Source organism: Pipistrellus hanaki, assembly GCF_964339955.1.
Source record: "Pipistrellus hanaki genome assembly, chromosome: 19".
Classification (NCBI taxonomy): Eukaryota; Metazoa; Chordata; class Mammalia; order Chiroptera; family Vespertilionidae; genus Pipistrellus; species Pipistrellus hanaki.
The window spans coordinates 11,520,486-11,543,510 of record NC_140521.1 but is presented as its reverse complement, the minus strand read 5'-3'; the positions used below and the strand labels follow the sequence as shown (position 1 = coordinate 11,543,510).

Below are 23,025 nucleotides of genomic sequence, written 5' to 3'. Positions count from 1 at the left end.
CTCTGATTGGTAGGTTAGCTTGCTGCTGAGGTCCGGCCGATTGGGACTGAGCAAGATGGGCCTGACACCCTCTGGAGCCCTCCAGTGGTCCCTCCCCAGCTCCAATCCTGCACTGGTGGGGTCTTTCAGCCTGGCCTGCACCCTCTTGCACTCTGGGCTGAGCCCTCTCCCCCATCCCCCGTGCACAAATTTTGTGCACTGGGCCTCTAGTATGTAAATATAGAAACATTCAAAATGTTTTTGCTTAAGGGATCACGCAATGTCAGCAATAAATGGAGTTCTAACAGATGCCAGGGAAAGAATATGTGGGGCGAAAAGGCTCTTATGCTTTAGAAAACATCACATTTTCTTGGTCTTTCTTTTGCTGCATCATGTAGATACGATCACTCTAAGTGACTCAGTCCTGTTATGCACTGTTTTCAGAATTGGGGGCCAGTGAATTACTCCCACATATCATTGGCGAGAGACTTTTTGGTTTGAACATGCATGTGTAAGCAAGTCTAAAATTTGGATCTTTAAAGATCAACAAAGATATTTTTTCACAAAGAAAAAACCTCTACTTGATCACCATAAGTTTTTCCATTTTTTTCCACTGAGCAATAAGTTTGAATAAGTGTGGTAATTAGTACAAGCCCATCATCATTTAAAGAAAATTACTTTAGGATGTATATTCTAATAGTGATTGGTCAATAAAAAGCTATACCAGTTATTATTGGCATAGAGAGGGTTGTTAATACTGTAATAAACTGAACAAAAATAAGATATAATGATGTATTCTTCATATGTGAAGGTGATGGCAACCAGCTGGCTGTACATCAAGACAAAGGGAGCCCAGCGACGTGGTTCAATGGCTGAACGTGGACCCATGAACCAGGAGGTCATGGTTCCATTCCCCGTTGAGGAACATGCCAGGTTGTGGGCTCGATAACCAGTGTGGGTGTCAGGAGGCAGCTGACGAATGATTCTCTTTCATCATTGGTACTTCTCTCTCTCCCTTTCTCTCCCTTCCTCTCTGAAATCAATAAAAATAAAAAATAAAAACAAAATGTAAAATGAAAAGGAAACCCTGCAGTTTGATACCTCGAGTACATTTTTTAAGATGGCATACACAGCCCTAAGCTGAGGAGCATGGGAAAGGATGTTGGACCTTCCAACTTTGAGTGAATGGAAAGAACATGTTAGCTCTTGGAGACCAATGGCACGCTTAGAGGTTTCCAGGAAGGCTTTCCCAAGCCCAGCGAGCTGAGCAGCACTCACCATAACTTCGGTGTTCCTGAGCACGTTCTGGTACCCAGCAGGATGAAGGACAATGCCACTAGGGTTGGTGTAGACCCCATGGATGTGCAGCACGCTCAGCTTCCGCTTCTCCTGAGCCCACTCTAGAACCTGCACAACACAAAGAGAGCTCAACCAGGCGGGCAGGCTGACCACTTGTTTCAAGGTCCCGACAGGCAAGATGGTTAGGCTTCTTTCTTTTGTTAATTGTTAAACTAATTTTTAGAGAGCAAAAAAGTGAGGGAGGGAGGGGAAAAGAGAGCGCCAGAGAAGAAACATCGATTTGTTGTGCCACTTATTTATGCATTCATTGGTTGATTCTTGTGTTAGGGATGATTCTCTAAACCAAATGAGCTACCTGGCCAGGGCTGGGGGTGTCCCTTCTTAAATAGGACAGTCAGAGAAGACCTCTCAGAGGAGGTGCTATGTGAGATATAACAGGTGAAGAAGGAACTGGCCACAGAGAGCCTAAGAATAGCAGGTGGAAACACTCTAGCCAGAGGAAATCAGTCTTCATGGCACAATGTCCCGAGCAATTTCCTTTTAAAAGCTGGCTTCGAGGTCAGCAAAGTTACAGAGTGGCATCACAGCTGCTCTTCTGGCAGAGGCAGTACTGAGGCAATGAAGCCAGTGGGTGAATCTCTCACTATTTAAACTACTTAGCTGGGTTCTAGGCTGGACACACAGGCAGGCTCCTGGGAAAAAGTGTAGAAGGAAAATTACAAAAACTACAGAGCAGGACAAATGAGACCTCATTAACCTCAACCCAGCATTCACTTGGCCTGGAAGATGGTCGGCCAGATGTCCGAAAGTAGTTTTCATTCATTTCCAGATGGAGCTGGCACACACAATATATTCTGAGATAATTCTTTTTTTGTGAATCCTCACCTGAGAATACTTTTTCCATTGTTTTTCAGAGTGAATAGAAGGGAGGGAGGGAAGAGAGGGGAAAGGAAGAAGGATAGTGAGGGAAGCGAGGTAAAGAGAGAGAGAGAGATGGGGGGGAGGGGAAAAGGCAGGGAGAGAGGGAGAAAGAGAAACATCAATGTGAGAAAGACACATCGGCCAGTTGCCTCCCACACATGTCCCAATAGGGAGTGGGGAGTGAATCCACAACTGAGGTACATGCCCTCTACTGAGAATCAAACCCAGGACCTTTTGTATGCAGGCCAACACTCTAGCCACTTAGCAACACCGGCCAGAGCAAAGAGAGAATTCTAAATAAATATTACAACCACTCGACATTATCAGATATTAAAGACACCTTACAGTTCAAATGACTTCCTATGTTCTAGCTTTAAAATTGGGTGAAATTGTCAAAACTCACAGAACTGAGCAATTTTAAGGTCTGCGCACTTTACGTATATTGCTTTTTATCTCAAAAATATCCCCACAGGGAGGAGCAGCTCCCTGTCTACACAAATACCGGCACTACCCAGCCACCCAACGAAAACAGGTCTTCTCCACTAGCTGGAAGCAGGCTCCTGCTTTCCTTTTTACCTTTTTTTCATCAGTGAGGTCAAGGGATTCAAGCTGCTTGCCCTGGTCTGCTGCGTACAGTTCCAGGAGATTGTCGAAATTTGTAGTCAATACCAGGGCCCCGTTCTCCATCAGGTGGAGAACTGACTGAAGTAGCTGTTTTCCAGCATCTTCAATCTTTGACTCCAAGTCATCGAATACTTCATATAAACAGTCCTTAAAAAACGTGGATCGAACATTACTAGTACGCTGGAGAGGGATTTGAAAGAGAAAAAATTAATGCTAGGTGTTTTCTTGGGTCACCTGCCTTAATAATAAATAATAATAGCAATTTTTCGAAATACACTTTGTACCTACAATAAGGGTAACAGATGGTCTACCTCCCAGTGTTATAAGGAATACAGAGGATGCACGCCAAGTGTTTAGCACAGGGGTTCCCAACCTTTTTTTGGCCACGCCCCACCTAAGCATCTCTAAAATCCTGATGTCCCCACCCCATGACATAGAATTATTATTATTAAAAAAGTGAACTCCTATTCATGTGGAGGAAGCCTTAAAGGCCATTTACTTGGTCTGAACAAGCTTCCAAAGAACATGGCATCCATGAAAGAGAAAAATAAAGGAAAGAACAGTTGAAGTACTGAGGAAGAAATCACTAAGAAATTGTTCAATAATAATATGAAGTGATATATAAAAACAGCAAATGAAGTTTCAAAACATATAATAGAGAACTGAAATGCATAAATATGTCACTATATATATATATTTTTAAATTAATTTTATGGGTTTTTAAAAATTTTTATTTATTTATTTATTTATTTATTTTTTAAGAAGGAAATTTATTTTATTTATTTATTTATTTATTTATTTATTTATTTATTTTAATATATTTTATTGATTTTGTACAAAGAGGAAGGGAGAGAGATAGAGAGTTAGAAACATTGATGAGAGTCATCAATCAGCTGCCTCTTGCACACCCCCTATTGGGGATATGCCCGCAACCAAGGTACATGCCCTTGACAGGAATCGAACCCGGGACCTTTCAGTCCCCAAGCTGACGCTCTATCCATTGAGCCAAACCGGTTTCGGCTAAATTTTATTTATTTTTTAAAATATATTTTATTGATATTTACAGAGAGGAAGGGAGAGAGACAGAGCTAGAAACGTCGATGAGAGAGAAACATCGACCAGCTGCCTCTTGCACAACCCCTACTGGGGATGTGCCCGCAACCAACGTACATGCCCCTGACCAGAATTGAACCCGGGACCTTTCAGTCCACAGACCAACACTCTACCACTGAACCAAACCGGTTTCGGCTGTCACAATATATTTATACTAGAGGCCCAGTGCACGAAAATTCATGTACTGGAGGGGAGGTGTCCCTCAGCCCGGCCTGCCCCCTCTCACAGTCCAGGAGCCCTCAGGGGCGGGAGGCGACCCAGGCGAAGGTGACACCCCCATCACACCTCTGCTGCTCCCACTGCCGGCAGCGCAAGCCTCAGCCGGCCCTGGTTACCTGAGCCTTGGGCGGCCCTGGGCAATTTGGCAGCTGCCATTCAAGGCTTCCCTGTCCCTCAGCAGGCCTGAGTCTCAGTCAGTGGGGGGTGCAGGAGGACCAGAGGCCCATGGGTGGGACTGAGGGGATTCCGGCAGCAGACATGCAGAGCAGCTGGCCCCGACCCCCCCACCTCCCCACCCCCCGCTGTGAGCACTGCCATCTTGTGATGGCATGATGACTAATTTGCATATTATAGCTTTATTATATAGGATACTGTATATGAGTCCCCTAGGACTATTAGAAATGCAAAAAAATCCACTGTAAATAACTCATTCTCAAATTTCCCCCCTTAAAAATCAAATTATGCCGAAACCGGTTTGGCTCAGTGGATAGAGCGCTGACCTGCGAACTGAAGGTTCCCAGGTTCGATTCCGGTCAAGGGCATGTACCTTGGTTATGGGCACACCTCCAGTGAGGGGTGTGCAGGAGGCAGCTGATCAATGATTCTCTCTCATCGATGTTTCTAACTCTCTATCCCTCTCTCTTTCTCTCTGTGAAAAATCAATAAAATATATTTTTTAAAAATCAAATTACCTCCCAGTAGGGCATGTGCCCATGTTGGAAACCACTGGCTTAGCATGGTGCCTGGTGGGTAGCAAGGGATCAGCACTATCACATCACATGCAAACAGCACAGCTCTGTAAATGGCACGCTGACAGAATGGAGAACATGGACATGGCCAGGATAAAGGAATGTTGGGGGCAAAGCACGGTGCCAACTACCATCCAATGTGGCCTCAGGCAAGGAGACAATGAGTGCTTTCGTGCCCTTTCTTTAACGAGGGAATAACTAATAAAAGACATCTAATGTGGATTAGCATCTTTTTCTAATCCTAGGTGCTTTTGCAGATGCACTGGATTTGGATGCTGATGCTATGAATGCTGTAGGAAACCTACTTGCCTTCTCCCTGTTTTTTTTTCCTCTTGCATAGTTCAGCAATTTGTTTGCATGTTTATTAGAAAGAATTCTTAGTACTTAATAAAGGCTACCAATTTGCAACTGTTAGACAAAAGGAATTTGAAAGGTAAAGTAACCATATATGCTGTAACATATATCTGATCCCTATCCCATCCCTGCTATACCATTCCATTAGATAATGCCAGAGCAAGAATTCGTTTTTAAAGGTCCCAATATTTCCCATTCAGACTCCATGTAACTGCACTTAGCTGCTGGGTCACCGTTAACAGCTGCTGTTTTCCCTCAAAGAGGCCCCCGCCTTTCTGATTTTCTCTGTACATCTTCCTAAGAGCGCAAGGCTCAGATAAAGATCTGTTCCCATGGAACCAGGGACGCAGATTCACAGAACACACTTAATTTGGCAAGTTCTTGCCTTAATTTTTCTAAGTATTTTATAAGATTATCCATTATGTATGCCTACCAAATAAATGGTAAATATTTCCACAGCAGAAAAATTCGAGCAGAGGTGGAATAGTCGCCCTCCCTGGTGGTGACCCGCTCAGAGGTCTGTCTGCTTTTGTCAGTCAGTCCCTGATCCAGGTTATATCTGTGACTGGACAAGTCCTCGCTGCACCTTGTTGTAGGGAGAGTGGGGGCTCCAAGCTTCTTTCTGGTGCTAACTAGGTGGGATGGCCCATATTTGTGTGGCTAAGAATGTAATTTTTTGTCCGTTCCCATTGCATAAGGGCATAAATAATTCCATCACATATTGTAGCAGCCTACAGGCAGCCCACAGGGGGACTCTAACACTTAAAAAGAATGAACAATCTGCTCAGAAACACGGGGAAGAATTTATAACCTCAGTTACTGAATTTCACTGCATAAAGAGTCGACCACTAACGAACGGCAGGCACTTTTCTAGATTTGTTATGAAAAATACAGTGCCCCTTTGACATCTATCAAAATATAATTATTTATCCTATGATCTTAAACTTCCATTTCTGGGAATATGTCCCACAGAGATAAGTGCAAACAAATGACATACACAGGGTTATTGGTGCTCTGTTGTCTGTAACAGCAGAGGACTGGAAATAAGCCCGGTACACATGTACAGGAGACAGGCCTGAAAAGACCTCCAGGATACGCTGCTAGGTACACAAAGGAGGTGCGGAACAGTGTGTCTAGATGCCACCTGTTGACACAGGGGATGAAGGTCGTGAAATAAGAATACAGCCCTGTGTGCAAAAAGGTACACTGGGAGGATGCTCACAAAGCTAGGAAGAGCCCAGCAGGTGTGGCTCAGTGGTTGAGCATCAACCTATGAACCAGGAAGTCACAGTTCGACTTCTGGTCAGGGCACATTTCCAGGTTGCGGGCTCGATCCCGTGTGGGATGTGCAGGAGGCAGCTGATCAGTGATTCTCTCTCAACATGATGTTTCTCTCTCTCTCCCCCTCTCCCTTCCTCTCTAAAATAAATAAAAATATATTAAAAAAATAAAAGCTAGGAAGAGTGGGTCACCCATGGTGGGGAGAGGAGGCAGACAAAGGCATGCTGGGATGTACATAACCCTTGCTACCTCACTGTCATTTACTTCTGCAATGTGTGTTAACAATACCTCTTCAGAAAAGCAAAATTAAGTTTAAAATTTAAAGCAAAGAATATGGTTATTTTAAGAACTTCCCTGTGTTTTATAACTTCATTTTGTACTGATTCATGCAGACAGTTATATAACACCACCTTCAAATGACAGTTTAACCATTACGCACACAGATAAAAATGCCTGGGTATACAATCAGCTAATCAGGGGTGTGGAATGTATTTTCTTGCTTCTAAGAAAAGAAATACAAAAATGTCAAAGCCTGGACATAAATGTCAGGAGTCACTTATTTTAGCTAGGCATCTTTTAGCCCTATTTCTTTAAAAAAAAAAAAAAAAAAAGATTTCAGAGAAGAAGGAAGAGGGAGAGAGGGAGAGAAACATCAATGATGAGAGAAAGCACTGATAGGCTGTCTCCTGCACACCCCTTACTGGGGATCAAGCCCTAAACTTGGGCATGTGCCCTGACCGGGAATCAGACCATGACATCTGGTTCACTGAGCCACGTAGGCAAGGCTCTGGACCTAAATTTCCCACCAGTGCCTCTGAATCAGGACAAAGGAATGCAAACAAAAGGAATTCCATGGTCAGAAGGAAATGCCGAACTCCCCCACAACTTCCACGGACATTTTTTCATTGATTTCAAACTGTGAACTGATCCCTATGCTACTTCATTTCCTTCCATTCTGTCTGTGCCTCTCATCGTTCTGATCCCGGATAGAGTGAACACAGACACAATCCTGACTCTTTCCCTGAGGTGCCTCCCCTGTACAGTGCCTTTACCATGTGCCAGACACTTAATTTTATCTCACTTACTCTTCAGAGAGCCCCCTGAGCTAAGGAACATTATACCAATTTTATAGGTGCAGAGATCAGAGATGCTAAGTGATTTGCCCAGGGTCTCTGTGCATTGTTATCTTGTTGCCCCCACACCATCTGTGTGCTGTACATGTTAACTATCCTGTACCCATCATAGTAAAAGAAGTATCTGTTTTATTTTTAACCAATCACAGAGATTTCCCTGCTTTGCTTTCTCCTGCCTTCTAATCTACCATCAATGGATTTTACATAACCCACCCTTCCTCGTCCTTTGATTCTAACATATAAAATAAGCTACATAAAACTATTATTCTCCAAAGCATTTTATCAATCTATTGAGATTGTGTTTCCCAGTTACTGTCATCAGTTTGGCCCAAATAAACTCTTGAAAGACTTATTCTTATGCTGGATGTTCTTTCATCGACACTTAATGCCAAAAACTCGGCTAGTGTTCAAATTTCCCAGTGCTCCCCCTCTTTCTCACAAGCTTTTGGTTGCCTGGATTTTTTCTTCCATATCCTCCATTGGAATGTTTCTCAAAACAAAGCTCTCAGACCTTTTGAATTCCTGAGATTCTTAAGAAGTATGCAATGCTAAAAATACTTTCATAGTAATATGAAGGTGATATTTTGTCTGAACTGTTTGTATTTGCATTGATGATGCAAAGGCAATGGTGGGAAATGGGGCTGTGCAATAAACCTGAGAAGCTCGGGGGGCTACACGGCAGGCTTGACAAGCTCAGTGATCAAAAGTAACCACATGAAGCATGGCTGGTATGGCACAGCGGTTGAGCATCGACCCATGCACCAAGAGGTCCCCAGTCCCATTCCCGGTCAGGACTTGATCCCAAGTAAGAAGTGTGCAGGAGGCAGCTGATTGATGATTCTCTCTCACTGATGTTTTTATCTTTTGTCCCTCTCTCTAAAATGAATAAAAACATATTAAAAAAACAAAACAAAACCACACACATACAATGATCTGCCAGATCCATCTAACTCACGAAGCTTTAAACCTGTTTTCTTCCATGAGTTTTCTCTCTTATATTTGTCTTTAATCCATCTTAAGATAATTTTTGTATATGGTATAAGATGAAGGTCCCATGAGCTCTTCGTTTATTTTATATATATATATTTCAGAGAGGAAGGGACAGTGAGAGAGAGATAGAAACATCAATGATGAGAGAGAATCATTGATTGTCGCCTCCTGCACATCCCCTACTGGAGATTGAGCCTATAACCCGGGCATGTTCCCTTGACTAGAATCAAACCCAAGACCCTTCAGTCCCCAGGCCGACACTCTATCCACTGAGCCAAACCAACTAAGGCCCATGAGCTCTTTAAATCCTGTTAATTCTTTACATTGTTCTACATTAGTAATTTATCACAATTAAAGACAAGGAAATGAAAAGAAGAAGTGAAAAAGGCTCTAAGTTTCTGAAAGTGGGGGAAGGTGAGGAGACGGGGAACGGAGAGGGAGAGAGACAGGGAGAGAGGAGCAGACGCAGAAAGGCACACAGAGAACTTACAGAAAGGATGACAGGCAGAGACCTATATGGGAGAGAGACAAAGAGCAAAGAGGGCCAGATATTGAGAAGTACAGAGGTAAAATCAGAAAAAGAAGCAGAGAGTCTGGCCAGTATGGTTCAGTGGTTGAGCATCAACCTATGAACCAAGAGGTCATGGTTCAATTCCTAATCAGGGCACAGGCCTGAATTGCAGGCTCTATTCCCAGTGTGGGGCGTGCAGAAGGTAGGGATCAATGATTCTCTCTCATCATTGATGTTTCTACCTCTCTCTCCCTCTCCCTTCTTCTCTGAAATCAATAAAAATGTATTTTTTAAAAACTTGTGTTGCTCCATGCATAAAAAGATAAGAATGATCTCTAAATCTTTTTGAGGTTCCCTAAAAGGCATGGATGCCAATGAACACAGCTTTTATAGAAGTGAGAACAGAAAAAGTAAATACAAAATATAGCAATAATGGAAGAGTTGTTTCATTTTGTACACATAAGGCCTCATTATCATCAATAGCAAACACACACATTGAAATGGGGTCAAGAGATAAGTACCTTGGATAAGGGCCATAAACAGACATTCTGCAGGAGAGGCAATTGCTATGTGAATCTACAAGCTAGAAATGAACATCCTGATTACATTCAGTGTGTGTGTGTGTGTGTGTGTGTGTGTGTGTGTGGTGGTGGTGGTGCGGGTAGGGAGGGAGAGGTAGGAAATTTCAAATGGCCGGTTACTCACAGGGGAGAGTTTCTGAATAAGGTCATGGGCAACATGAACAAGGTTCTTGTCTTCATGGAGACATTTCTGAAATTTTTTGCTCTCCTCATCTTCTAGAAGATCAAAGTCATTGGCAGCATCCAGTAGAGCCTGGATTAACCCCTTCCAGGATTTCAGAGCTGGAACCTGAGGTGCGACCGCAGCACTAATGCCCGTTCCAATCACCAGCACAAGTTCCCGCGGCTTCTTACTTTTTAAGCTTGGAAGCAGTTTCCTAGAAAAGTTCAACAAAGGAGACGATGGAGAACAGCCAAGAGATACAGGACACGCAGAGAGATGGTCTAAAACAATGGTCTTCAGCTATAACTTTGACAGCTACAAAGATGACAAGTGCCAGTTTCTGACACCTCTCCAAATAGCTTATGCAGAAGACCAGAATATTGTGCCAGTGCTTGCTGGCAAACAAAGTCATACACCTATTTCAGGAATTCTAAGAAGCAATCTTAAAATCAGTATTCTCCTTCCTAGTCCTCTCAATCTAAGATTCTAAGAAAACCCACTAATAGTAGAAAAAGTCCCGATTATATTACAGCTCAGCTGAGTTCTAAGTTATATTGTAAAGCAACATGCAATTTCAAAGGACACGTTTGATTTAGATTCTGAGAAGACAGAACCCCATACAAGTTAAAGTGCAATTGTTGAGAAACAAAACAGGAGCTGCCCGGCCAGTGTGGCTCAGTGGTTGAGCACTGATGCAGGAACTGAGAGGTTGCCGTTTCTATTCCCAGTCAGGGCACGTACTCGAGTTTCGTGCTCGAGTTTTGGACTTAATCCTTGGCAAGGAGGCATGCAGGAGGCAGCCAATCAAGGATTCTCTCTCATCATTGATGTTTCTCTCTCTCCCTTCCTCTCTGAAATCAATAATATATTAAAACAAACTAACAGCCCTAGCTGGTTTGGCTCAGTGGACAGTGTCGGACTTCGGATTCAAGGGTCCTGGGTTTGATTTGGTCTAGGGCACATGCCCGGGTTTCGGGCTCGATCGCCAGTAGGAACGTGCAGGAGGCAGTCAATCAATGATTCTCTCTCATCATTGATGTTTCTCTCTCTCTCTCCCTCTCACTCTGAAATCAATAAATATATATCTAAAACAAACAAACATACAAACAAACAAAACCAGGGGATGAAAGGCAGCCAATAAAAAATTTAGGCCCAAATTTTGTGAATGTTATGAAGATAAAACTGAGCATGACTAAAATTGAACAGGAGCTAGGTGGTTAAACATAGAAACCAGTCTGCTCTAGATGTCCTCAAGCCAAAAAGAAAGAAAAAGTGGCCAACAGAATTCTGAGAGCACAGGAGGAGCTTCAAGGATCAAAACCAAGAAATAACTATTCAATGGATATGACAGAAAGTGAAAACCATCGCTTTCTCACCAGGATAACAGAGACAGAGTTCTGTCCTGAAGTTTCTATGCGATACAAGGTGGGCACAAATTTTTGCCTTTGTTCTCCAGTCCCTTTCATTCTGGAGACTATAATAAAATCTGCTTGAGATATATTTTGCAATTTAATTTTTGTTGACGGCATGCTTTTCCCCCAAGAAATTGTCTTTCTCAACCTTTTGTCCAAATAATAAACTAAATAGAAACAGGATCAGCATTTGGGCATAACCCAAGAAAGAACAATACTTTAAGCTTTGGGAAACCTGGCTTTGGAATAACAACCTATAGAATCACCTTCCCTATTCCCAACTCCGGCATTCAGCACTTCAATGAATATGAAAAATTTATGAAGTACCAGATACTACTTGATATATTTATGAACAAAATGGAGGTCCTAACCTCAAAAGTTTAGTCTACTGGAAAAGATGATAATAGATATTAGAAGCAAATGGTGAAAATGATTTTCAGTTCAAGGAAAACAATTTTCTACCTAATATTCTACACCCGGCCAAATAATCAAATAAATTTAAGTGTATATAAATATACACCCTGCACCCTTACTGAGGAAGTGAATGAGGATATTCTGCAGCAAGATGAAGGAGTACACCAAAGAAAAAGACTTTCAATCCAGGAAACAGGATCCAATACGGAGATGCCTAAAGAGGAATTCCCAGGGTGATGGGAAAGGAAAATGGCACAATCAGCAGTGGGACAGCATGGAGAGCCACAGTCAGAGCGGACAGTCCAAAGGAAGAATCCAGAAGCAAATATAACTCATGCAGTAGTGATGTGTCAGTACGCCTAAGTATGCCTAGGAGATGACTCTTCTGTCACAGAGAAGATAAACTGATGGGTACACAGAAAACAAAGCAAGGGAGAGAGAATCTTTAATAACTTTGAGGGATAGATGGACAAGAAAAGAAATGTAATCATAACACATTAGCAGGCTCAACTATGAGTACCATTTATATAGTCATGTAATATAAATACTAAAAAGTAATTTAACGCCCAGAATTTGATATACTGGGAGGTTGTGGGGCATGTGTATGGTGTGTGTATGTGTATACAGTGTGGGAGAAGATCCATGAGAGCAAACCTAATCCTCATCTTCCATAATAAGAAAGAGTTGAACCAAAACACTAAAATATAGCAGTACACACAGTACTGAAAAATATGGATGTAAATATTAGAGAAACATAAAAAAAGTTGAAAGTGACTGCCTCTGAGGGGGAAGGAGTAAGGGAGGCATCATGAAGTACTGACTTATAAAACTATGCACATTTATGACCTTGATAAAAAATAAAATTAGATCCAAAAAAGAAACGTAATTTTACGTAAAGGTTAATATTAATTAGTGAAAGCCAGGATATAGAGCAAGTTCATTATTTTTCATTAACTACCATTACTAGTAATGTCTTTGCTTCTCAGAGTCCCTTCCCGTTTACCTGGGCTTCTTGGTTGGAGGTGCGCCATCACTGAGGAATCCAAAAATGTTGTCTGTATCAGAGGACTGGCTCCCTGTAGAAGCCATCGAGTTTCTAAAATATATTAAACACCATAGACCACAATTAGATCTGGAAAGTGTACCATTCAAAATAGCACATACATTCAACAGTTTTAATAAGCTATACACCCTAAAGATGTTCTAGAAGCAAACCCTGCTTAACAGAAATGCATTAATTAATGAGCGACCAAAACTTAAAGAATTCATCTGAAAGAAAGTAACCTTGAAATTATGCCTTTGTATTCCATGCTGCCATCTTGCTTCTGTTCTTGAAGGCTCTTCCCACCCTACCCCAGAAAAACCCCAAGACCAATGTCAACTCATGTCAATTACTGGCCATCATTTTGTGGGTCTAAGAAATACCTTTATTTTCCCATGAAACAGGCTTGGGGAAGACTTGGAATAAAACAACCCACAAATAAGTGTGCTAATAGCTCCCAATTATCCATTTCCTAACAGCTGGGGGGAAAAAGACATCACTGGGTCACCAGGCAAGTCTGGCTCAGTGGATAGAGAGTCTGTCTGAGGACTGAAGTGTCCCAGGTTTGATTCTGGTTTAAGGCTCCGCTGTGGGGTGAGTGCAGGAGGCAACCAATCTATGTCTCTCTCTCACATTGATGATTCTTTCTGTGTCACTCCCATTCCCTTCCACTCTCTCTAAAAGTCAATGGGAAAAAATATCCTTGGATAAAGATTAACAAAAAATAAAAATACAACATAAAAGTAAATCACTGGGCTGAGAACGGAGCAATCAGTACTAATTTGCTGACTGTCAGACATTCTTTGTTGTTGGGCGACTGTCCTCACAGACGGTGAGACATGTCTCTGTAGGTAAACACGCCATGATAAATGGGAAAGGCTTTAGCAAGCAAATAATGAAGCTCTGACATTCTGGAAAGCAGATTTACTTGAAATAATCCTATGTAATACTTAATAGCTACTACATGACCAGGCATTCACCCGCATTCAGAAGCTGAAACACCTTCTTTTGGTGACAAGCACTATTTGCTACTACCTCCTAGCACCACTAACCTACTAGAACCCTAAATCCATCCTACCATTTTCTCCTGGGAAACATGCATTTTTGCTGGATTTTTAAAAAATATACTTTTTATTGATTTCAGAGAGAAAGGAAGAGGGAGAGAAAGAAGCGTCAATGATGAGATAGAATCGTTAATCAGCCACTTCCCACACGCCCTACACTAGGGAGAGAGCCCACAACATGGGGCATATGCCCAACCGAGAACCGAACCATGGCCTCCTGGTTTACAAGTCGATGCTCAACCACTGCGCCACACCAGCCAGGCCTTGCTGGATTGTTGTGGTCAATTCTTGGTATCTACACCTGAATACTAAGCTTTTTTCTTTCCAGAGTCAACTGTTCTGAAGGTCCCCTTCACGCACATTAATTTAAAGGAGTAAATATGGCTAACAGCTCCTGACAAGTTGTTACTAAAATATTTTGGGTCCTCTTATTTAGGAACTGAATGAGAAGTACTGTAATATGCCCACATGATATCTGATCCTTATCCATTCTGTTTTCTAACTGGCTACCATCATTTTTTCAGTGTAAAGGGTGTCTCACATGATACAATCTCACACGAACTCCCCAGTGTCATCTAAGCATGAAAAATAGCTTATTCCTTCCAGAGTACTTTTTAGTGGGGGGGGAAAAATCTGTTTTAGCATTTTAACCTAAAAATACAGTTACTGCTAAAGAGCTGCCAAGCTAATTGGGAATTCCTAATATGCACCAACTAGTTCACACATCAATTTCTCTATGTAATCACTAGTAGAGTTACCTCTGGCAATGTCTTCATTACTCCAATTACTGCTAAGCCCTGAGAAATCCTTCAAGGCCAATAGAATTCAGCAAAATAACAGTCAGATTCTTGGTAAATGCTGAGAAAGTGACAGCCACCACACTGACACGGTTTTTAAGACCTAAGTTTTCATATAAGAGAGGACACATACTTTAAAACCTGCCAGATTGACAGGAAATACAATGTTTGTATCTGGTAGATGGAAAAGGGAAAAATCAAGGCAGATATTCTGGGACCAATCCATTAAAAAACATGAAAAAAGGACAAGAGAAAAGGGACTGGCCTATGAACGAAATGCCAGTTGTACTAACTAGATGACTTGGGGATCTGACATATCAAAGTCGGCCAGTAGCTCTTGCTTTCAGGGTCTCTTGGTGCCAGCTAAGATGTTAAAACCTGATGCCTTTTTCCATTTAAGGATCAGAGTGAGGTCTCCCAGCCTGTTTCTTGTGCTGATCCATGTATCTCTCCCTGTGGCTGATCCATGTGTAGTATCTCCCTCTGCTTCCAGTATCGTCGTCTTCAATTCAACCGGGAGGCCAGAAGGAACTCAGAAAAATTCACTTTGGCATATGGGTGGATGCAATAAATAGACAAGGATGCAAAATAGAAAAAAGTGCTAATAATGGCATTTTTGCTGGAAGTAAAAGGCAAAAAATGACTACTTAGCCCTGAACAGTGGTTAGAATGTCAGCTTGTAGACCGAAGAGTTGTGGGTTCAATTCCTAGTCAAGGGCACGCACCTCAGTTGCTTGTTCCCCAGCCCGATGGGGGGTGAATGTGGGAGGCAACCAATCAATGTGTCTCTCTCACTTTGGTGTTTCTCTCTCTTTCTCCCCTTCCTCTCTCTATCTTTAGAAATCAATGGAAAAAATATCCTGAGGTGAGGATTAAAAACAAACAAACAAACAAACAAACAAACAAACAAGCATATCCTCAAGTGAAAACACATCCTTGGGTGAGGATTAAACAAACAAACAATGACTACCATGTTTCCCTGAAAATAAGACATCCTCCGAAAATAAGAACTACTTACAAGTTTCCTTCTGAGTGAAATATAAGGCATCCCCCCAAAAATAAGGCCCTCCGTAGGCTCTGTCTCAGAATGCTATCGCTAAACATGAGAGATTTGGTCCACTGATTCTGAAAGAAATGGAGTCACAAGAAATTCACCAGGAAATTCAGGAATTGGATTGTTATGATGATGTTCCAGAAGATGATGACATGATTGTCACTGAATAACTGAGTAAATTCTTGATACTGTAGGATTCACAGTTTGTCTGATTTGTGTTGACAACTACCATACTACCGTACTGTATACAGGTAATAAATTTCCTTTATTTTCATTTAACAATAAATGTGTACCATATTCTTCTTCATGGAAAAACAAGACATCCCATGAAAATAAGACCTAGCACATCTTTGGGAGCAAAAATTAATATAAGACACTGTCTTATTTTCAGGGAAACAGGGTAGTTAAGAAGGCAGTAACATTTCTTGTTTTAAAAGCCTCCCTCCCTCACATCTATTTAAAAAAATAAAACAGTGACAGGAATAAAGACTGGCTATTTCTCTAGCCTAAACATAGAAAAGGGTTAACTTCATTTTCTAAGGGGAAAAGACAGTCATCCTCTGACGTGGAAGAAATCAAATGGGGGCATTTGGACTAATTCCAATACACCTGGGTTTTACAGGAAGGGAGGAAGGAAAAGGTACCCAGCATAATATCTCCAGAAGAGCATCCAACAAGGGCGTTGACCAGCAACAAATAAGCTGCTTTACTCAGGTAGCTCCTCAGTTCAGTTCTATCACGCAGAAGGCAGCTTTCCTAACGGTGTATAAAACAAACTTCCCATTATTCCAGGCTCCAGGGCTCAGATGTACTTACATTAGTGATTTTTAATCATAAAACCAAAGTAACACATCGTGTGTAGGAAAACAAAACTGTTTCAAGAAGGAATAATGGGACCCTGAATAAAAATTTGATTTGAATTAGAAGCTGGTGATGATTTTACCATGCAAAGAATGAGAAGTTCCTTGCCACTGCTTTCCCTCCTGTGAAACTTTTGAGAAGGTATATCCCCAAAACAATGACACATGTTGCTAAGAAAGATTTTAAAAACATTAAAAGAAAAAAAGAAAAAAGATACATTTTCCATGTATCCAGTAGTATTGTTGCCAGAGGAATTAATGGGCCAGATTTCTCTATCACTTGTGGGTGTGAGTTGGCTCTTAAAGATATTTTGAGAAAATGAGTTTTCTAAGATTCTCATGGGAAAACAAGATGTGGAAAACGGTTTTATTTGTGAAGTACCTTTTCCCTTAAGCCAGTTCTCAAAGAGGGGCAGCTGGGGTTCCAGCAGAGCCAAAAGTAAGGCCAGTGCCCAGAGCTTCTGTTCCATGCTATAGTGGGTCCAGTTCAGCATACAGTTCATTAAAGTCTATTAGTCCAGGGGTCGGCAAATTGTGCGAGTCACATGTGGCTCTTTGGCCCCTTGAGGCTTGGGACCAAACTACCATGGCCTGGGCGAGTCTATTTTGAAGACGTGGCGTTAGAAGAAGTTTAAAAAATTTGGCTCTCCAAAAAAATTTCAATCGTACTGTTGCTATTTGGCTCTGTTGACTAATGAGTTTGCCAACCACTGCATTAGTCCAATGTGGATCCCACGTGGAACTCAACTACCATAAGTTGGGTATAGCCAAATGCAAAGAAGAAATTAACCAACCAGTGTATACCAGCAATGGCTAAACCTTCCTTGAGTAGACAGAGCTTTGGGTGTGAGTCCTGTCTTCTTTTCTTGCTTCAAGTAAATAAAACTGCCTAACGACAATCAAGGCTGGTTTCTGAATAGAACACCCCAACAGGCGAACTTGAGTTCAGCAACACAAATGGTGATAGGTCTCTACTTGCACTAACATCAGGTGGCCACAACCCTGGCATAAACAGTGACCAGTCTTGGCTTGGAATGTAGCTTCAGCTAAGCAGTCACAACCCTAACACAAGTGGCAGCTGGCTTTGCTCATATCGTGGGGCCATCAAATGGTCCCAAGCCTGCAGCTAGTGGCAAGCTGGCCTCATTTCATAACACAGCCTCTGCCAAGCTTCTCCAAGCTCAGACTAAGCGGCAACCCACTGCAGATCACTTTCCAGATCCTACTAGGCAGCCCCAAGCCAGACACTATGGCGGCTAACCTTGGCTTGCACCAGAGCCTCTCCCAAGAGGCCCTAGACCCAATACAGATGGTGGCCAGCTTCAGACCACACCAGACCACTACCCAACCAACTTCACAATTACCACACCCAAGCAGACTTGACTGGCACCAGAGCCCCACTAAAGTGACTCATCTTTATAGGTTCAGCCCTACACAACAGCTCATTCATTGTAGCCATGGCCAGCAGGGACAGCCGGTAAGCTTGAGGGTCAACTCCACCCTCAGATGTGACAACAGCAATCAAGGATCAACTACAACAGGAGGGCACACACACCCCACACAAGAAACACCCTGGGAGCCAGTAGAACAGAAAATCAATGAATGGCTAAATCATCTGACAGAAAATCAACAAGGAAACAGAGGGCTTGAAGGACACATAAGACGGATCTAATTGACGTTTTCAAAGCATTTTACCCCAAAGCAGTAGAATATACGTCCTTTTCAAGTGCACATAGAACATTTTCCAGGATAGGCCACAAGTTAGACCACAAAACAAGTCTCAATAAATTTAAAAAGAAAATTAGAAATTTGAAATCACATGAAGCATCTTCTCCAACCACAATGTTATAAACTACAAATCAATTACAAGGAAAAAAAACCCTGAATAACACACGAACATGGAGGCTAAATAACAAGCATAACAGGAACAAACTGACACAGAGAATAAATTGATGGTTGCCAGATGAGAGCAAGGTTGGAGGGAGGGGTGAAAAAGGTAAAGGGATTAAAGTACAAATTGCCAGCTCTAAAAAATAACCATGGGATGCAAAGTACAGCATAGGGAATGTACAATAGTCGATACTGTTGTGATAACTATGTATAGTGCCTAATGGGTACTAGACCAATCAGGGTGATCACTTTGTAAACTACATAAATGTTTCGTCATTATGTTGTACACCTGACACTAATATAATATTGTCTGTAAACTGTACTAGAAAATTTTTAAAAATATTATTTATTTTTTGTTAATATATTTTTATTGACCTCAAAGAGGAAGGCAGAGGGAAAGAGAGATAGAAACTAGAAACATCAATGATGAGAGATAATCACTGATTGGCTGCCTCCTGCACACTCACTAATGGGGATCGAGCCCGCAACTCAGGCATATGCCCTTGACCAGACCTGAACCCAGAGCCCTTTAGTCCTCAGGCTTATGCTCTATCCACTGAGCCAAACCGGCTAGGGCTGTACTAGAAATTTAAGTGAAGAAAAGAACCAGGATAAATGGGTGACGTTGTAGTGTTTTTTATTTTTAAGACAAATATGTGCTGTGACTTTCAGCCACAACTTACCTACTTACGGCTCTTTATCTCTACACATAAAAATTCTCATCTGCTTTGGAGCAGTCTTCTCTAGCTTTTTGCTTTCTCCTTCCCAACAACATGAAAAGAAGCTAAGATCACAAAATACTTTGTGGGAAGTCCACAGATTTGTTTTATAAAACGGAACTGCATGCATTTAACTCGGCCCACTTCTAGTCTAGTAATTTCCCTGTGGCCTGGCCATAATTATATTCCATATATGCTTGTAGAGTAAAATGACAGGAACTGTGTTAGTCCCAACAAGTTGCTGAGTTTTCATGTTCAAGTATCTGTGAAGTGTCAGACAGTATCTTAAGAATACTCCTATTATCATATCCACCAAACACCATTTAACATTTATAATGAGGCAGGCACTGTTTTCTGTACTTTACAAATGTTCATTATTCTCTGAAGTAGATCTTATTATCTTCTCATATCACAGATATTAGAATCCAAGCACAGAGATGTTAAGTGCCTTGCTAAAGATCACACAGCTATTACACAGTAGACATAGGATGCTCACTTGAGTCCATGTTGTGAAGACATAATGCAATACTGTCTCGCCCAAGATGACTAAGACTGTAAGTATACCCATAAGGCACATATTCTTTAAAAGTCTCTACCTTTTAGGGGAAATAGAACTTATAACCAAATATGTACTGCATATTTGTGCTAAGTGTAACACGTATGTATGAGGTACAGAGAGGATTAACAATTTTGCTTGAGGAAGATCAAGGAAAGCGTTATGGGAGACGGACACCTTTAAGGCAAAATTCAATGAAATCCTTAGTACTTATCTTCTTTACCTGCTGGAAGCATCAGACATTTAATTCATCCTCACCTCATTTGGATTCTGTTTTCCTCCCATCCCTCGAGTGAAAGCTTTTTCTCTGTCCATCCCTTAAACGTTAAGAGTCCAGTCTACTTTAGGTGCTCCAATCTATTCACTTTACACATTCCCTCCCCTGACCACGCCATCTACTCCAAATGATTCAAATACCAACTAAATGTCAATGACTCCCAAATCTGTATCTTCAGCTCAGATCCCTGCTGTGCTTCAGACCAAGGAGACACCTGCTCAAAAGTGTCCATTACACAGCGCCTCACTTCAAGATAGTACTTCAAACTTTAAAGGTCAAAAAACATCCGAAACCAGTTCCTTATCATGTATTATAATACATAGGCCTCCGCAGGGCAGAAATAACCTCTAGGTGAGAGGCCTACAGGTGGTTATTTCCCTCTTCCTGTTTCAAGAATCAACACAAGTACTTATTGACTTTGAAAGCCTGTCGGGTACTTTAGCAATGCACTTGTACTTGTAAGTACATTCCTTGCATCAATTCCAACAATCCCTTGAAGAGCAGGAGAATGTTGGACCAAAGGAAACTTAGGAAAGTGGTTAATTTAAGCTTGAAACCTTTACTTAGTTTGACATTCTTTTCAGGATGTCTTTGATCTGTAAATGAACTGAGAGATGAAAGCAGTGTTTAGACCTGAAACAAGAATCTGAAAGTTCAATAAATAAACAAACAAACATGGCTTTGCTGAACAGGTAGCACCAGTCTTAAAAAGTGACCAGTAAAAATAATTGAGGGATAAAAATAGGTGAAGAGCAAAACAGGTTAGGGAGACCTACTAACACACTTTCTTAAAAAAGAATGGAGGAGGTGAGTGCAAGACCAAGGGTGAGACCACAAGGACAGCAACAAGGTCTGGCCTGGGCCCAAGGGACCAGACCTAGCCTCCCAGATTGGGAAAGAAACGGGTCCGTGCAGGCAGTGCAGGAAATACATAAAGGACAGGGAAAGATCCAGAGCATCTGGAGTGAGCAGAGGCCCCAGCCCTCCCCCGTAGACATGACCTAATGGGGCCTGTAACACTGTGACCAAGAACTAATTCTCACCACACATAAGGCTTTGTCTTTACTTTAGGGCTGACATTCAAATCTGCTCCAACGCAGAGCAGATAAATAAAACACTGTAATGGGCTTTCTTGGAAGCCATCATATTCATGTAATAAAAATAGATATTATGAAAAAGGACCAAAGGAAAAGAAAATATGGGATGAAAAATCAGAGAAATAATGTAAGGAAATGTCCCAGAACTGAAGGACACATATTTCTAAGAATGACAGGATCCACTGAGTACCCAGAACAGTAAATGAGGCAAGACCACACCATGGTACATCATCATATTCCCTAGCACCCAGACAGAGAGAATACACCCAAAGCTTCCAGCGAGGAAGAAAAGAAAAAACCAACAAAATAAGGTCACATAAAAAGGATCTGAATCCCTGTGCGTCTAGAGCAATTACAGATACCAGGTGGTACATAATGCCTTCAAAATTCGGAGGGAAAATCGTTTCCCACCTAGAATTCTGTAACAGTTCCAAACAATCAAGCAAATCTAGGGGAAGACAAAGTTACTGAAATACTTCTTAGTAAATAAGGGTGTATGCCAAGAAGTGGGACGGCCTGGTGCCAGCCCAGGAGAATGAAGGGGCAGTTCCTGAACTGTATTTGGGAAGTAGTTCCTGATAGAAAAGAGTAGAGAGAGGAGAAGGAGGAAGATGCAGAGCTCCAATAAAAAAATTTATAAAAATGAAAGTGATACATCTCAGCTCACAGGAAAGGTTACTGATAAGAATGTGACAAATATTTTAAGTGTTGGAAAAACAACAGTAGATGTGTGAGAAAAGCAGGCAAAGGTAAACCCAACACAAGGAAGAGCGGAGCTGAGATAGGTCACCTGCCTCAATGGTTGAATGATACCTGGCAGAGGTATAAACAAAGGAAAACTGCTTGTTTTAATAAAAAATTACAATGTAGCTGTGACAGGGGTGGAGGATGTGGGAAATGGGGGAGTGGAAGAATGAAATCCTAATCTACCACAGCCAGAAATCAACAAGCCAAACACTGGGGGGAAAGACGAGAAATAACAACATAGCAAATGATAGTAAAATATGAGGATAACACTTGCAGAAAGAAGGAAATAATTGAGTGATTGCCTCTAAGAAATGAGACTGAGGTGAGGAAAATGGAGGGCGTTGTTTTTGTTTTTTTTCCTTTTTAATGCTATCTGACTCTAAAACATATTCATGAATTATTTTGATAAAAAATAAATTAAAAAAGGGAAAGCCCTAGCTCATTTGGCTCAGTGGATAGAGCATTGGCCTGGGGACTGAAGGGTCCTGGGTTTGATTCCCATCAAGGGCACATACCTAGGTTGCAGGCTCATCCCTGGTGTGTGCAAGAAGCACTCAATTAATCAAGATGTCTCTCACGTCGATATTTCTCTCTCTGTGTCCTTCCTTGTCCCTTCCACTCTCTCTGAGTCAGTGGAAAAATATCCTCGGGTGAGGACTAACTTAAAAAAAGGGAAAACAGCAACATTTAAAATTTGCCATGTTTCTCTCTACATTTTCAAGCAACCTTACCTTTTGTGTGGTGTATTCATAAACAAGAGAACTTTTAGCCCAGGCCCCCAGAGTGCTTGCTAGGCAGGAAAGACCAAGGGAAACTGATCCCTGGGCCCGCTCAGAATTTACAGATTCAACATTTCTAGAGGAGTGCTCTGTACACTTAAAAGGACCTCGAGTGAATCTTACCATCAAGCTAGTTGGGGAAATGCTGACTAGTGGGTTAACCCAACATACACACTACAGTTCCTAAGAAAAATACCTGGTCACTTTTTCCTGGAAGGAGCTTCTGTTTGCTTGGTTCCACAGCACAGTCTTAGCAAATACTGGGACCAGTAAACTCAGTGTGGATCTGGTTTTCTAAATCAGTTGACAGCTCAGCTCTCCTTGTACCAGCTCTGGAAATTATTTTCATTAAATTAACAGGATCCTTAGGGCCAACAGAGCATGTTCCAATCATTAACAA

General features: G+C 41.7%; 1 protein-coding gene across 7 annotated transcripts in view; it reads right to left on the bottom strand.

Annotated features, from left to right (window-relative positions):
* Window positions 1-23,025, bottom strand: part of FAM118B (family with sequence similarity 118 member B) — a 35,128-nt gene that overhangs the window by 6,946 nt on the left and 5,157 nt on the right. For 4 of the 7 annotated variants that reach the window (XM_084867681.1, XM_084867682.1, XM_084867684.1 and 1 more), the window contains exons 2-5: window positions 12,747-12,839; window positions 9,879-10,131; window positions 2,776-3,003; window positions 1,258-1,386 (exon numbers count right to left, since the gene is read on the bottom strand). In XM_084867681.1, coding sequence (XP_084723807.1) covers window positions 1,258-1,386; window positions 2,776-3,003; window positions 9,879-10,131; window positions 12,747-12,832 — 696 coding nt within the window. In that variant the 5' untranslated portion in view covers window positions 12,833-12,839. The remainder of the gene's footprint in view (window positions 1-1,257; window positions 1,387-2,775; window positions 3,004-9,878; window positions 10,132-12,746; window positions 12,840-23,025) is intronic. The other 3 variants (XM_084867683.1, XM_084867686.1, XM_084867687.1) reach the window with 1 other exon arrangement.